General features: G+C 40.0%; 1 protein-coding gene across 3 annotated transcripts in view; it reads left to right on the top strand.

Annotated features, from left to right (window-relative positions):
* rnf103 (ring finger protein 103) overlaps nucleotides 1-12,884 on the top strand; it is a 452,442-nt gene that overhangs the window by 59,476 nt on the left and 380,082 nt on the right. For 2 of the 3 annotated variants that reach the window (XR_011602181.1, XM_070962726.1), the window contains exon 7: nucleotides 2,301-6,118. The exons of the other annotated variant lie outside the window; for it this stretch is intronic. Coding sequence is in view for 1 of the 2 variants with exons in the window: in XM_070962726.1 (XP_070818827.1) it covers nucleotides 2,301-3,299 (999 nt within the window). In the remaining variant the exon portion in view is untranslated. Of the gene's footprint in view, nucleotides 1-2,300; nucleotides 6,119-12,884 lie in introns of those variants that run through there. 3 annotated transcript variants of the gene reach the window in all.

Raw genomic sequence — 12,884 nt, 5'->3', positions numbered from 1 at the left:
CACGCATGCACGGGAAGAACATGCAAACTTCACACAGAAAGGCCCCGCCCGGGGATCGAACTGGCAACCTTCTTGCTGTGAGGCACACACACTACCTGCTTGCCCCACCGTGCCACCCTCAACGATAATAATAATTATTAATAATTATAGCAATGATAATTATAACCTTTGTTACCGCACTCACCCTGCCCTTACTCCCTCTGATAACTACCCTCCCTTTGCATTGCCCTTAGCCAGCCAAATAGCTGTACTACTGTTCTGAGGCAGGAAGAGCTGCACTATTACAATGGCAGTTCAGTTACTCTGTCTGATTCTGGGCTCCTAGATAAAGAAATGTAGAAACCAACATAACAACAAGTTCTGGGATTGTGTGCTTTCCAAGCAAATTATATGAAGTAGAATGCGTCCAAAATGAGGTGATGCTGTCAGCCTTGCTGTCAGTTTACAGTGGCATTCTGGCATGTGGATTTGTGATCAGTCATAATGTTTCCCACTTAGACACAGCCACAGACAGGAGAGTGACTGACCAATCTGGTGATTGCCCTTGTGTCCTCTTGGAATTTAAATGCCCAGATAAAGATGCTGTTGTAGATTTTATGTAGCTCATGCAAGACCTAGATGGCCATTTATCATTTTAACAGGGACACAAATATGGATTTAAAATGCAAACTGCTGTGATCAGTGCATTTTGACATTCAATCTTTATGCATTTACAGAAAGAAATTACTTCAATAGCCTCTTCCTCCTGACTCCTGAATCACTTCCTGAAATATTTGGCACATTTTATTGCATTTAGAAATATTTAGGAATTTGTGAGCATATGTGTAATTACAAGATGGTTTGTCCTTTCTCTGAAATATCTCTCTGATTTATTTGTTCCAGGAAAAAATATTTATATTCTACGATAAATGTCAATTCTGTTCTAATAACAATTGTTCTTCTACTTAAATGACAAGGGCAGGCAATTTCTTGTGTCTGTGCCACACTGTCCAGGGTAAGCTGTCAAATAGATTTTAGTAATGATTGCAAGATTACAAGGTATTACAAGACTGACGTTCATGACAGATGTCCCTAATAAGGAAACTTTTATCTGCCATTACCTCAGAACATATGTAGAACATAATTAGCCTGTCATCACATACAAATCACTCATAAAGGTACTTCTCCAATGGCTGGGATCTTTGGTCATAACCATGGTCTGGATGTGGTAAAAACTTGTCTCTACTGTGCTGAAAGTATGAAGTGAAAATAGAAAGATGTTTTACGCAGCCATTTGAGTTGTACTCTATATCTTCCCAGCAGATCCTCAGTGTTTAAGCTGTGCAACCAATAGGGATTACCTTGATGTGGAGGCTAGGTCCTCTTCATGTCCATCCTTTCAGCTGAATGACTGGGAAACAGCAACAGAAACATGCCTTTTGTTAAATTAGTTGATAGGGTCTATTATTTAATCAGGAAATTGAATTTTCCTGTCAAATGTTTGCTGTGACAGGTTAGCAATTCAGGTTACCTGCAACCATGTCAGATAGATTTTTCATATAGCAACAAATGGTTAACAAAGCAAATTGCATAATTGAGTCAATGTATTCAACAATTTTATCAATTGATGTTAAATAGAAAAAGGCCATTGAGCATGGGCATTTTAATATTTTAATATATGACAGGTATCACTGACTCAGTGTTTATAATATTAAAGCCCTCTGTATAGATTTCACAAGTAACAGACAAAAAAAAATCCTGTGACAAGAAGAAATGTCCATTGGCAGGTGTGAGACACTTCATATAGCTAACATTAAGTGGTAGAAGAAATATTCAGATTTTTTACTTAAGTACCTCATATTTGTACTTAAGCAAAGTTCTTGGGTAAAAGTACTTTTTACATTTATTTTCCATCACTGCATGCATTGAGAATGAGAAATATAACATGGGCATATAACAATGTCTTGGTGAAACAGTCTGCAGTGAAATAATCACCATGAACTCTTGTGTATTCAGTAATGTTGTGTTCACCAGTAATATTGGTGTTTTCATGTGACTAAGGCAAATGGCTTCCGTAGTCACCATATCTCAATCCAGTAAATGCTGCCATGTCAACAAGGAGCAGAATTTGTAAGGAATATTTCCAGAACCTTGTTAAATCCAAGTCAAGAAGAAGGCAGGCTGTTGTGAGGGAAAGGGGAATGGCATAAGAAAGGTGTACTTAAGAAAGTGGCCTGAATCTAACTTTACTCTTACTATTTTAACTGAGAGTTGAATTGATAATATTTGATCACTAATCACTGGTTGATCACTTCCCCCAGGCTATCCTCCAGCTGCCCTATCTGGACACTCTGTATGGTTACAGTCTGAAGCTTCTTCGTTATGCTGACACCACCACGCTGGCTAGCCTGGTTAGAGCAGACTGGACCTTTTACTCATCTCATCCAGCTCTCTTCCTCTCCACCTACCTGGCCCATGGTCTACTGGTTGACTACTTTGAGAAGAAACGCAGATGTGGCATCAGAAGCCAAGAGGACAGCACCACCAACCTGGAGTGGCTGGCAAGTCTGTGGGACTGGTACACTTCCTATCTGCTCCACCCAATCACATCACTGCAACAGGTCCCATATGACCACTCAGATTGGGAAGATGATCCCAACTTCTTATTTGAACGTTTGGCTTTCCCTGATCTCTGGCTTCACCCATTAGTAAACATGGACTACATTAAAGTCCTGCCGACCTGGAGGTTCAGAGCTGTTGGTCAGTGCAGGAGGGAGGGGTCTGGTGGAGAGCTGGATGAAGGGCCAGATGGTGGACATTCAGACACAAAGAGCAGGGAGCAGAAAGAATCCCCTTCTGCAGGTCCCAGCAGACCTCGACACAGCTGCAAAAGGCCCAAGAGATTATTGTGCAACCACGACAGCAACACACAACTACCTGTGAACAACATCATGGGCCCTGCTGCTTCTGTATCATCCCTCTGCTGTTGTCATCAGAACAGAAGCTCACCATCATTTGACAGAACACTGGAGGACACTTGCCTCAAACCTGAAGGTGTCACTAACCATCAGCATTTTGAATGGTCGGTGTGGCCCTACGACATGCTGCAGTGTTCAGAGTGTGTGGTGTGTTTGGAGAACTTTGTGAGTGAGGAGCTGCTGATGGGTCTGCCATGCGGCCATGCTTTTCACCAGCAGTGCATTGTAGTGTGGTTGGCAGCAGGCAGACACTGCTGCCCAGTGTGTCGCTGGCCCAGCTACAAGAAGAAACAGCAGAGAGCTGCAAAGAGGAGCTCTACTGAAAACACACTGCAGGACTGATAAGTACATCCAAATGAGCCTCTCTACTCACTGTTCATTGGTAGCAAGCTCTCTGGGCATTGAGATTGTGGCTGTTATCATGACAGCTTGCTTGGGTGAAGTTCAGAGATGATGTTGTCATGAGCCATCAATCAACTTGTTTCCATTCCTGTTGAAAGCAATATGACAGACGAAACTATGAAAGCCCAGTCAGCTTGGTTTCTGTGCAGAGAGGATACTGGTTGACTTCTGCTGTTTCTAACACTGAGGGAAAAGAAGAGGACATTCGCCACAGAAACAATTGAGTGAGATTTCTTTTACATGGTGTTGTGATCACAAGGAGAACAGGAAGCTGCTGTCCTGCTGGTCTCACCTAGTCAGTAGCTCCCTCAAGTCTCTGAAAATGTTGCAGCAAATTTCAAAACATGTATTATTTGGATAAATTGACCACACAATTGGGTATCTAAATGCTTAGTTTATTACCTGAACAAAATATTGAAAATTAATAAAGTGACATATTGACAGTTTTTACTGTAGCCTGGTTTAAAATCTCTGAAGAAGTGCAGCCTGAAGAAGTGCAGCATATTGTGGAGCAGTTGAGTTTGTGCAGTAAGCTCATGTCACGTACTCTGAAATTCTTGCTAATCTAGTATACATCTTGGTATATCTCGCGTACACAAAATCCACATACTATGCAGATGGAACACATGACATACTCATTTTGACATCCTGTACTTACTATGAATAGTACACAATTCTGAACACAGCCCATGTATGTGTTTGTATGTAATTAGAATTTTGTTAAGAATTGAGCAAACTGGATAGTCGTTTCTATTGAACCCTCATTCTTGATAATACAGTAAAGATGTATCAGTCAGCACAGTACAATTCATATTAATGAAGAGTGTAAAATATCTTGTTGTTATTGTTCTGAAGGCATTGACATGACCCCATCAACAACTCCTCAGAATGTTAATTTTTCTGCAACTTAATTATAGAGAATACACATACAGCTGCTGTAAACCGTATTTTACATGAGGATACAGAGTAAAGCTTCTTGGTCATGCTATGGATTGAGTACGTATGTCCTTAGCCATGTGAGCCCTTCAGCAACTCGTTTTCTGTATCATCCTAATTGTAGCTCCCCGTGGTTCTATCCAACTAGTTTAATGTGTGCTAAACCACAGAAGGAGATAGGATTTAATCAAAGTATTTACATTAGATGCTGCTCACATACACACTGATGCCATCAAATTGCTGCTGGGATTTTATTGATCAAAAACAATGGACTCCAAGATTTTAAAAAGATGTGGAGTAGTCAGTCCTTATGCTCAGCCAATATAGATTACCTCTTTGGCATTACTGGCCTTCATCACATTGGTCTTTCATGTATACATTTAAAACTCAAGGGAAGTTAACATCAAATCTGATGCACCTTTATACTTTCTTTGTCAAGATGACATCTACATAGATTCACCAGAATACAAAATCATGTCAGCAAATCTGTGTCCTGTCACAAAAATAGTGTGCCATATGTTTAAAGATTTAAAAGAAAGGCTTTACATCGAAATGTTTTTGACACAAATCATGTATTTTTTAAGTTGTACTATAACATAATACACTCTAGAGGTTACTGACCTACACCATAAGCCTGAGGCCACACCCACATTCCTCTCTATATCACTTTTATCATAGCCAGTTTTACCAAGTATGTACAGCATCTGAAAAACACACTGCACCAATCAATACATTTAACAGTAGGTGAAATGACTGTGTAATGTCAAAGATGTCGACCATAGTTACAAATTCATAGAGAACTATCGCCAAATCTGCAGCTTCCCTCAGCACCACAGAGCATTTTAGTCTCTTTTACATTGTACTCAACTCTGTTCTCATCAACCATATTTCCAGCAGCAGGCAGTAGTTCTTAGTTAATAAGCTCTAATAAATCTGTAGAATACCTTCCCAATAGCAGACAGAAACTAGCCGATGAACACAGCAGCTTGGGAGTCGTACTAGCATATATAGTATATACTAGTCATATACTAAAATATATCACATAAATGGTGAAGATAAAAGAAAGAGCTAGAAGAAGAGTGAACACTGAACTTATATTCATCAGATGAACAGAAAAAAGCACTTCAATGATCATGATGTTATAAGATGAAATTGGCTAAAACATTATATAGCTTTGAACGCTATAGTACAGCTGTTCTGTTTTTGACCAGTGCAAATTAATTGTATACGTACGTATTTCTTTTAAATATCTGATGTGGTTGTCTCTATGAGGTAACAGTACATGGACACAGTCACAATCTACTGAGTCTTGACATCCTCTGATGATGGAAATAGATGAAGACTTTGGCGTTGGTTCTTGAAGCAAACACAAGAGAAATTTGAGTGCTTTTGCTCACACCCAGATTTACTAGGCTTCTTTGGGGGGATGGTCACTTATCACTGAGCTGGATGTGGTGCGGCCGTACATACCACCTCCAAGTAAATGTAAGAAAGGCTGGACTACTACCAAGATGTTCAGGCAGGTCAGTGTTTTCTGTGGGAGAGAGTAACTCTCTTTGGCATGGACTTTGTAACTTTTCAGATGTTTTACATGCACAAAAAAACTGACACATCTGACACAAGACAAAGGAATAGCAAAACACATAAACACATGGCCTCCTTAACCCCTTTCATTACCCTAAAAAACTCGGGCAGCTTGTTGCAGTAAATACAGTCTTTGTCAGCTCTCAGTTGACATCATGTGTCATCCCACACTAATATTCAGCAGTACAGAAAGTAGTAGAGAAACCCTTTTGACTCAGTCATTTAATAAAGTAAACAAAGCCTTTTTTAAATGACTGGGTGAATTTCTTGTTATATTGAAGGACCTGCAACAAATACCTTTAATTTTAGTTCTGACTGACATCAGGTTAAGTAACTCTCACTTTTGTCTTCTTCGGAAATTTAAACCTATCTAGCTTGTCTCAGTTCATCAAAAATCTTGACATTTGGAATTTGAGGTTTTGTTGTACATTAAACAGTTTGGGAAGAAACTTACTGTCCCTCTGACCGACATTCAGCAACTGTACAAAATAAATCACTTGCTGATATTAGAATATGACCTTTGAAACTCACACATGCCTTGCTAATGATCTTACTATGTCTGAAATCCTACCAGTGCAGCCACTTTCAAGATGTTTCTTTACCTTGCATTGTTCAAAAGAATAACCCTCATTTACAATGTCCAAAACTAACTGTAATTTATCAATGTTTATGGGTGCTTAACTGTAATCATTCAGCTCCTTCCTGTCCTCTTTCTGTGTGTGATGGACGAGAAAAGGAAAATTATATTCAGAGTAGAAACACTTATCCAAAATAAAAAAAAAAGTGTCTCAGAACTACTTTGTGTTGGGGGTTGTTTTGTCATAAGATTTGCTGTTGTGCTATATTCTGTCCATTTTCTAATAATGGAATTAATGGTGCTCCATGAGATATTGAAGGCTTGGGATGTTTTTCATAACCTAACCCTGCTTTGTACTTTGCACAACTTTATCCCTGATCTGTTTGGTGAGCTTCTTCTTCATGGTACTGTTTGTTTAGTAAGGTTTTCTTCCAAGCTCTGAGGCCTTCACGGAACAAGTGTATTTATACTGACATTAAATTGCACACAGGTGGACTCTATTTAATTAATTAATGATGCACCTTCTAAAGACAATTGGTTTTACCTGTTTTTTTTATTAGAGGTTTCACACCAAAGGAGGTAAATACATATACTCTCAACTCAGATTTTTCTTTGTAAATAATTTTAGAAACCATGTAATATACATAACACTTTCATGTATAGTATGGTTAGGTTAATGTTAAAGAGATGGATTTGGTATGGTTGCACAACTTGATACAGATTTAAATTGCAATACAGTTATATCAATGGTTGCAAAGAAAAGGAGGACGGAGTATATACTAGTGCCGTCCACTGACACTAGTATACAGTGTCATCTAGTGGGAGTATCTTGTAGTGCTGTGTATGCTCCTACAGAGTACTGTAACAGTCAGGTACACAAGTTACCAGCATTTAAGTTCACAGAAGATGTTCCATCAACCACAACTTAGAAAGATTTCTGGCAGAAAGGCTTTTCCGAAATCTAACCAAATAGTTTTTGTGTCTAAACCTTATTAAACTGTGACTGTTTCATAATGTTTAACCTCATGTTAGAAAGGCTTTGCCTGTCGTACACATAGGGCACCTTGTATGTCCGCATGAGATGCATACATTACTCCTTTGATTCTCGCAGTACTACAAAGTGGTAAGCAGACAAATTGACCAATTTGAAATTGACCAATGAAGTGATTGAAATTTAGATCTGAATCCAAAATAACACCATTCTTTCTTTCTGTGTTCCAAAGACAGTTATCTTGGTCTTATCCCTGTTTACTTGGATAATTTTTTTCAATGTCATCCCTTCATTGATTTGTTAAATGCAGTTACCCTAATGACACTAATGAAAGTGAAATGTAGCTTTACATGTCATCAGCATAATTTTCGTAGGCTATTGTTTTGTATACTTTGGCCTAAAGGAAGCATATGGAGGTTAAACAAGAGAGATGGACCCAAGACGGACCCTTGCAGAACACTGCAGGTCATGGCCGACTGCTTGGACACACAGGTACCAACAGAGACAAACTACATTTTGTCCTTAAAATATGACTTGAACCACTTAAGGACAGTCCTAGAGAGTCCCACGCAGTTTTCTAAACTTTGCAATAGAACTGTATGATCCACAGTGTCAAAGGCAGTGCAAAGACCCAACAATACTAAAATGGAAACTTTGCCTGAGTTGTTGAAATTTGCCTGAGAAATGTCATTTACCACCTTTATGTGTGCAGTCTCTTTGCTGTAATGGGGCTGAAATCCAGGTTAAAATTATCAAAACAATTGTTCAGCCTTAATAGATGACGGAGTTGTTGGTGAAAAACTTTTGTAATGGCTTGACTTAAAAATGGTAGGTTTGATATATGCTGATAGTTATTTAGTACAGTAGCATCAAGACTGTTCTTCCTTGGAAGAGATTGTGGTTAATTTTTTTTAGTGTGTTGTTGTTAATGGGATTAAATTGTGTTATGTCCACCAAGTTACTTCTGGAAGACTGCAGTGATTATGCTTTTGTTTTTTGAAGTTGTAGAATTGATAGTGTATCTTATGTCTTGAAACTTACCACTTCAGTGAAAATGAGCCTAAAACGCCTATCAAAGACATACCCAAAGTTAATTGATAGCTGTTCTTGAGCCATTTGCAGTACATGCATAGTTTTGGTCTCTTTTGAAAGCTAACACTCTGAACCTCTATCCCCAGCCAGAATCAGTGGAAGTATTACTGGCATTGAGTAATACAAGTTTGAACACACTGAAGTAGACACTTGTTTTTTCCACCTGAATATTTTTTCCAAATTGATGCTTGCAGATGACATTATATGGGACTTATTAGCTGGGAAACACAATGGGGCCACAGCATGAAGCCATACCCTAGTCCAGGTACAATAAAAAATACCATCCATCCATTTTCTATGCCGCTTATCCCTTTCGGGGTCGCGGGGGGGCCGGAACCTATCTCGGCTGTCAACAGGCGAGAGGCGGGGTACACCCTGGACCAGTCGCCAGCCGATCGCAGGGCACATACACACAACCATTCACACTCACACTCACACCTAGGGGCAATTTAGAGTCACCAATCAACCTAATGAGCATGTTTTTGGTCTGTGGGAGGAAGCCGGTGTGCCCGGAGAGAACCCACGCATGCACGGGAAGAACATGCAAACTTCACACAGAAAGGCCCGACCCGGGAATCGACCCTGCGACCTTCTTGCTATGAGGCACGCACTACCTGCTTGCCCCACCGTGCAGCCATAAAAAATACCACAGAAACTAAATATTTTCATGTTTTCTCTAATGGTGTATTTATAAAATATATAGAAACTAAAAAATGCCACTTTAGTATATATTTATCCCCATGAATATCTATATTTATATTCATGAAATCTAAAGTTTCGCCATATAAGCATGCCTTAAATATGCAACATACTTAAATATGGTTGCTTGTCTGCTGTTGGCCTTTATTGTGCCTCCTGCTGTGATTGTATGCAGATCATGTAGGTTGTTATCAGACAGGAATTCAGAGACTTGATTAAAGGCTGTCAGCTCGAGAGTCCTGGAAAGGAGAGTGAGAAGTGAAATCGGCCTGTAATTTTCAACCTGAGCTGAGTCGAGTGTAGGTTTCTTTAGCAGTGGAGTTACTCAGGCTTGTTTAAAAGCAGTGGGGAACACACCCGTTGTAAGTGAGGAGTTGATTATGTGGATGACAGCATATAAGTGTGTGCGAGATGGCCTGCAGGAGGTTGGAGAGTTTAGGGTCCAATGGACAGGTAGTGGTGCGACAGTTGAGCAGAAGGTTGGAGACTTGCTCCTCTGAAAATGAGGAGAGTGAGGGCCTGTTAGCTGGTGGTATTCTACTGAGTTGGTCAGGCTCAGAGGACTGGTAGTTGATTGTCGAATTGTTATCTGTTAAAAAAAAAAAAAAAAGCAAGCAAAGTGATCGGCTGTGAGCAAAGTTGAGGGTGGAGGTGGTGGTGGGGTTGAGTAGTGAGTCAAAAGCAGAAAATAGTTTCTGAGAGTCTTTGGCGCTACTGATTTTCTCCCGATAATAAATGGACTTGGCACTTTTCAGATGGGAGGAGAAAGCAGATAGAAGAGTCTGATAGTCTCTGAGGTCCCCTGTGTCTGTTGCCTCAATCACAGGGAGTGAGGAAAAAACACTGTGAGGAGGTATGGTTGCGGAGAGTTGAGCCGGTGTGAGGGACCAGAGGTTTTGTCTGATGGAAACCCTTTGCGGCGGGGGGATGAGGATGCTCTGGTAAGGATACAGAGAATTGAATAAAGAAGTGGTCTGATACATGTAAGGGGGTGACCGTTAGCTCGCCATGCAGCAGTTTCGAACTGCAATTAAGTTGAGAGTATTGCCCACTTTGTGTGTGGGAGCAGTCGAGACCTGTTTGAGGTCCAATAAGGACAGCAGTTAAAGGAAGCCGCCCGCATGGGGTTTGTTAAGATGGATATTCATATCACCCATGACAATCAGTGGAATGCCATCTTCAGAAATGGCTGAGAGTAGCATGTCCAGTTCAGTTATAAAGTTCCCCAGTAGCCCAAGTGGATGAGATATGACCAGTATCTACCAGTTCCAGTATAGCTTAATGGGAGCAATAACCATGATTGCATGATATTCAAAGGAGGAGTAATTGCTTAGAGGAGTAAGCTTGGTGAATTTCCAGTTTTTGAAAATGAGTGTGCCTGTGCCACCTCCATGTCCATCAGAACAAAGTGTGTGGGAGAAAGTATAGTCAGCTGAAAGTGCAGCTGGTGTGGCTGTGTTTTCTGGACAGATCCAGGTTTCGGTTAGGGCTAGTACCTGAATTTGACATAGCTTTACAAGTGCATGGATAAATGCTGTTTTGTTTATAGCAGACTGGCAATTCCATAGGCCAAAGGAAAAAGCAGAGTGAGCAGTAGTAGTGGTTCTCAGGATTGCATCGCCTTTTATGGACAACAACAACAACAAAGCCTGCTAACAGCCTAGATCCTAATATGAGACAGAAATAACGACAGAAAACAATTACTGATCAATTGCCAACTCATTTCTTCCACAACCTAGCTTATTCTGCTTAGTGGCATTCTCAGGCTCTTTTTTTACAAGTCAGTGAAAATTCCGCCCCTTAAGGATTTCGCCAGCAAGCAACAGACAGAGGGCATGACTCATGTCAGCTGACCCTACTACCGAAACTCAGAGGGAGAGCTAGTGCCCCATGACAACAACAATATCAACAAAGCCTGCTAACAGCCTAGATCCTAATAGAAGTAAAAAAATAAAGACAGAAAGCACTTACTCATCAACTGCAAACTTGTCTTCCACAACCCAGCTTGTTCTGCTAAGTGGTATGCTCAGTCTCTCTCGAGTTTAATGAAAATCTAGCCCCTTCCTTGCCCCCATATTAACACCGTAAGGTGTAAATATAGCTCTTCTGAATTGCTGAAAGTTACATGAAATATAAAGTTGCTAAAATAAAGAGATCATGCACCACATAGCCTAAACAACATTTTTTAAAACATACAACAATATGGAACAATGTATGCTCTCTCACTCTCATTAGAGTATTGCTTATATAAAATAAGTAAGCTGGTCAACGGAAATCACAGCATGTTCATTATTTTGCTCCTCTATAGAGAGGGGCGGCGCCAGAGAAATTTGATTGCAGGTGCTATGGGTGTGCACCAACATTGACTGTGGGTGCTCCTAGAAATACAGTATGTGTACAAGCACACACATAAACAGTAGTAACTACATAACGTTAATATAGTTTTGCAAGTATTCCAGAACTGTATTATTATGCCACTGTCTGACATTCACTAATTCAAAAGCCAAAGGCTATGCACGGATTGAGAAACAATGGGATTTCAATTACATTGTTTTTTTTATTGAAGTGCAATCTCTCGTGTGTCTCCCCTGGTGTCTCCTTCCGGTGTCACACCTAAACAGGTCTGTGTGACACGATCACTATTGACATACTAATTAGGTAACTATCTCAAATCAGAACTGCATGAAAGTGGAAACATCCATATGTACTCATCAAATAATGTTTAAAACCATCGTGCCATGAGAGACAAAAACATCAAAATGCAAACACAATACATAACATACTTGCAAAGAGCAGATCAAAACAGCAACCCATCACCATGGGAAATTAAAAAAATACTTCCCATCTGACATACAGTATCACGGGAGGACTATGCGATGGTTGTTATGGCTGAGGGCGAATGCATCGATGATCTTGTCGACGTTCAGGGCTCGTGCCCTTTTAATGGTATATTGAATTGAATTGAATTGAATTGAATTGAATTGAATTGAATTGAATTGAATTGAATTGAATATTGATAGCCAAAAGTCCAAGGTTACTGCTATGAGCATCTCTACTACTGCTCCTCAGATAGGTTTTCAAACGGCGGAGACAGGAGAAAGATCGTTCACGTAATGTCAGGGATATACAGAGGAGTTTGTACAAGTCCATAAATGCGTCCTTGTATGGTGCCATGAGTGTTCAAAGTTCCAAAGTTGTGTTAACAGAGTGTCTGTGTTATGATTCTTTCGAGAAGACGTCGGGCTTGATGCAACTCTGCATTTAAGTTATCCTCAGTGATGTCATAATTCTGTGCCATAGTCAATAAGCACCTCTGATCTAAAAGAGATCTGTGCTTTGGGTTTAGAGCTGAGACCCCTGACAGCACATGATAAAAAGGCACATGAGATAAAATGTCATAAAAATATACTTTGTTTAATGATTTTTTAATTGTATTTCATGGGGGTGCTATGTTACCACTAGACCCCTCCTTGGCGTCTGTAAAAACTTTCAAAAATCTTACAAAATCTCTAGTAAATCAACACCAGTGTCAACTGGCTTTCTACTATGAAAATGCTTGTTTTAAGAGGTTTGAGGTTGGTCCTTTAAAATTAAAAAGCTTGGAAGGTGGAGAATTACTGTCAGACATTACATTTAGATGCGTGTT

Source organism: Chaetodon trifascialis, chromosome 5 (assembly GCF_039877785.1).
Source record: "Chaetodon trifascialis isolate fChaTrf1 chromosome 5, fChaTrf1.hap1, whole genome shotgun sequence".
In the NCBI taxonomy this organism is placed as follows: Eukaryota; Metazoa; Chordata; class Actinopteri; order Chaetodontiformes; family Chaetodontidae; genus Chaetodon; species Chaetodon trifascialis.
The sequence above is the reverse complement of the archived record's forward strand: the minus strand, read 5'-3'. Positions and strand labels throughout refer to the sequence as shown.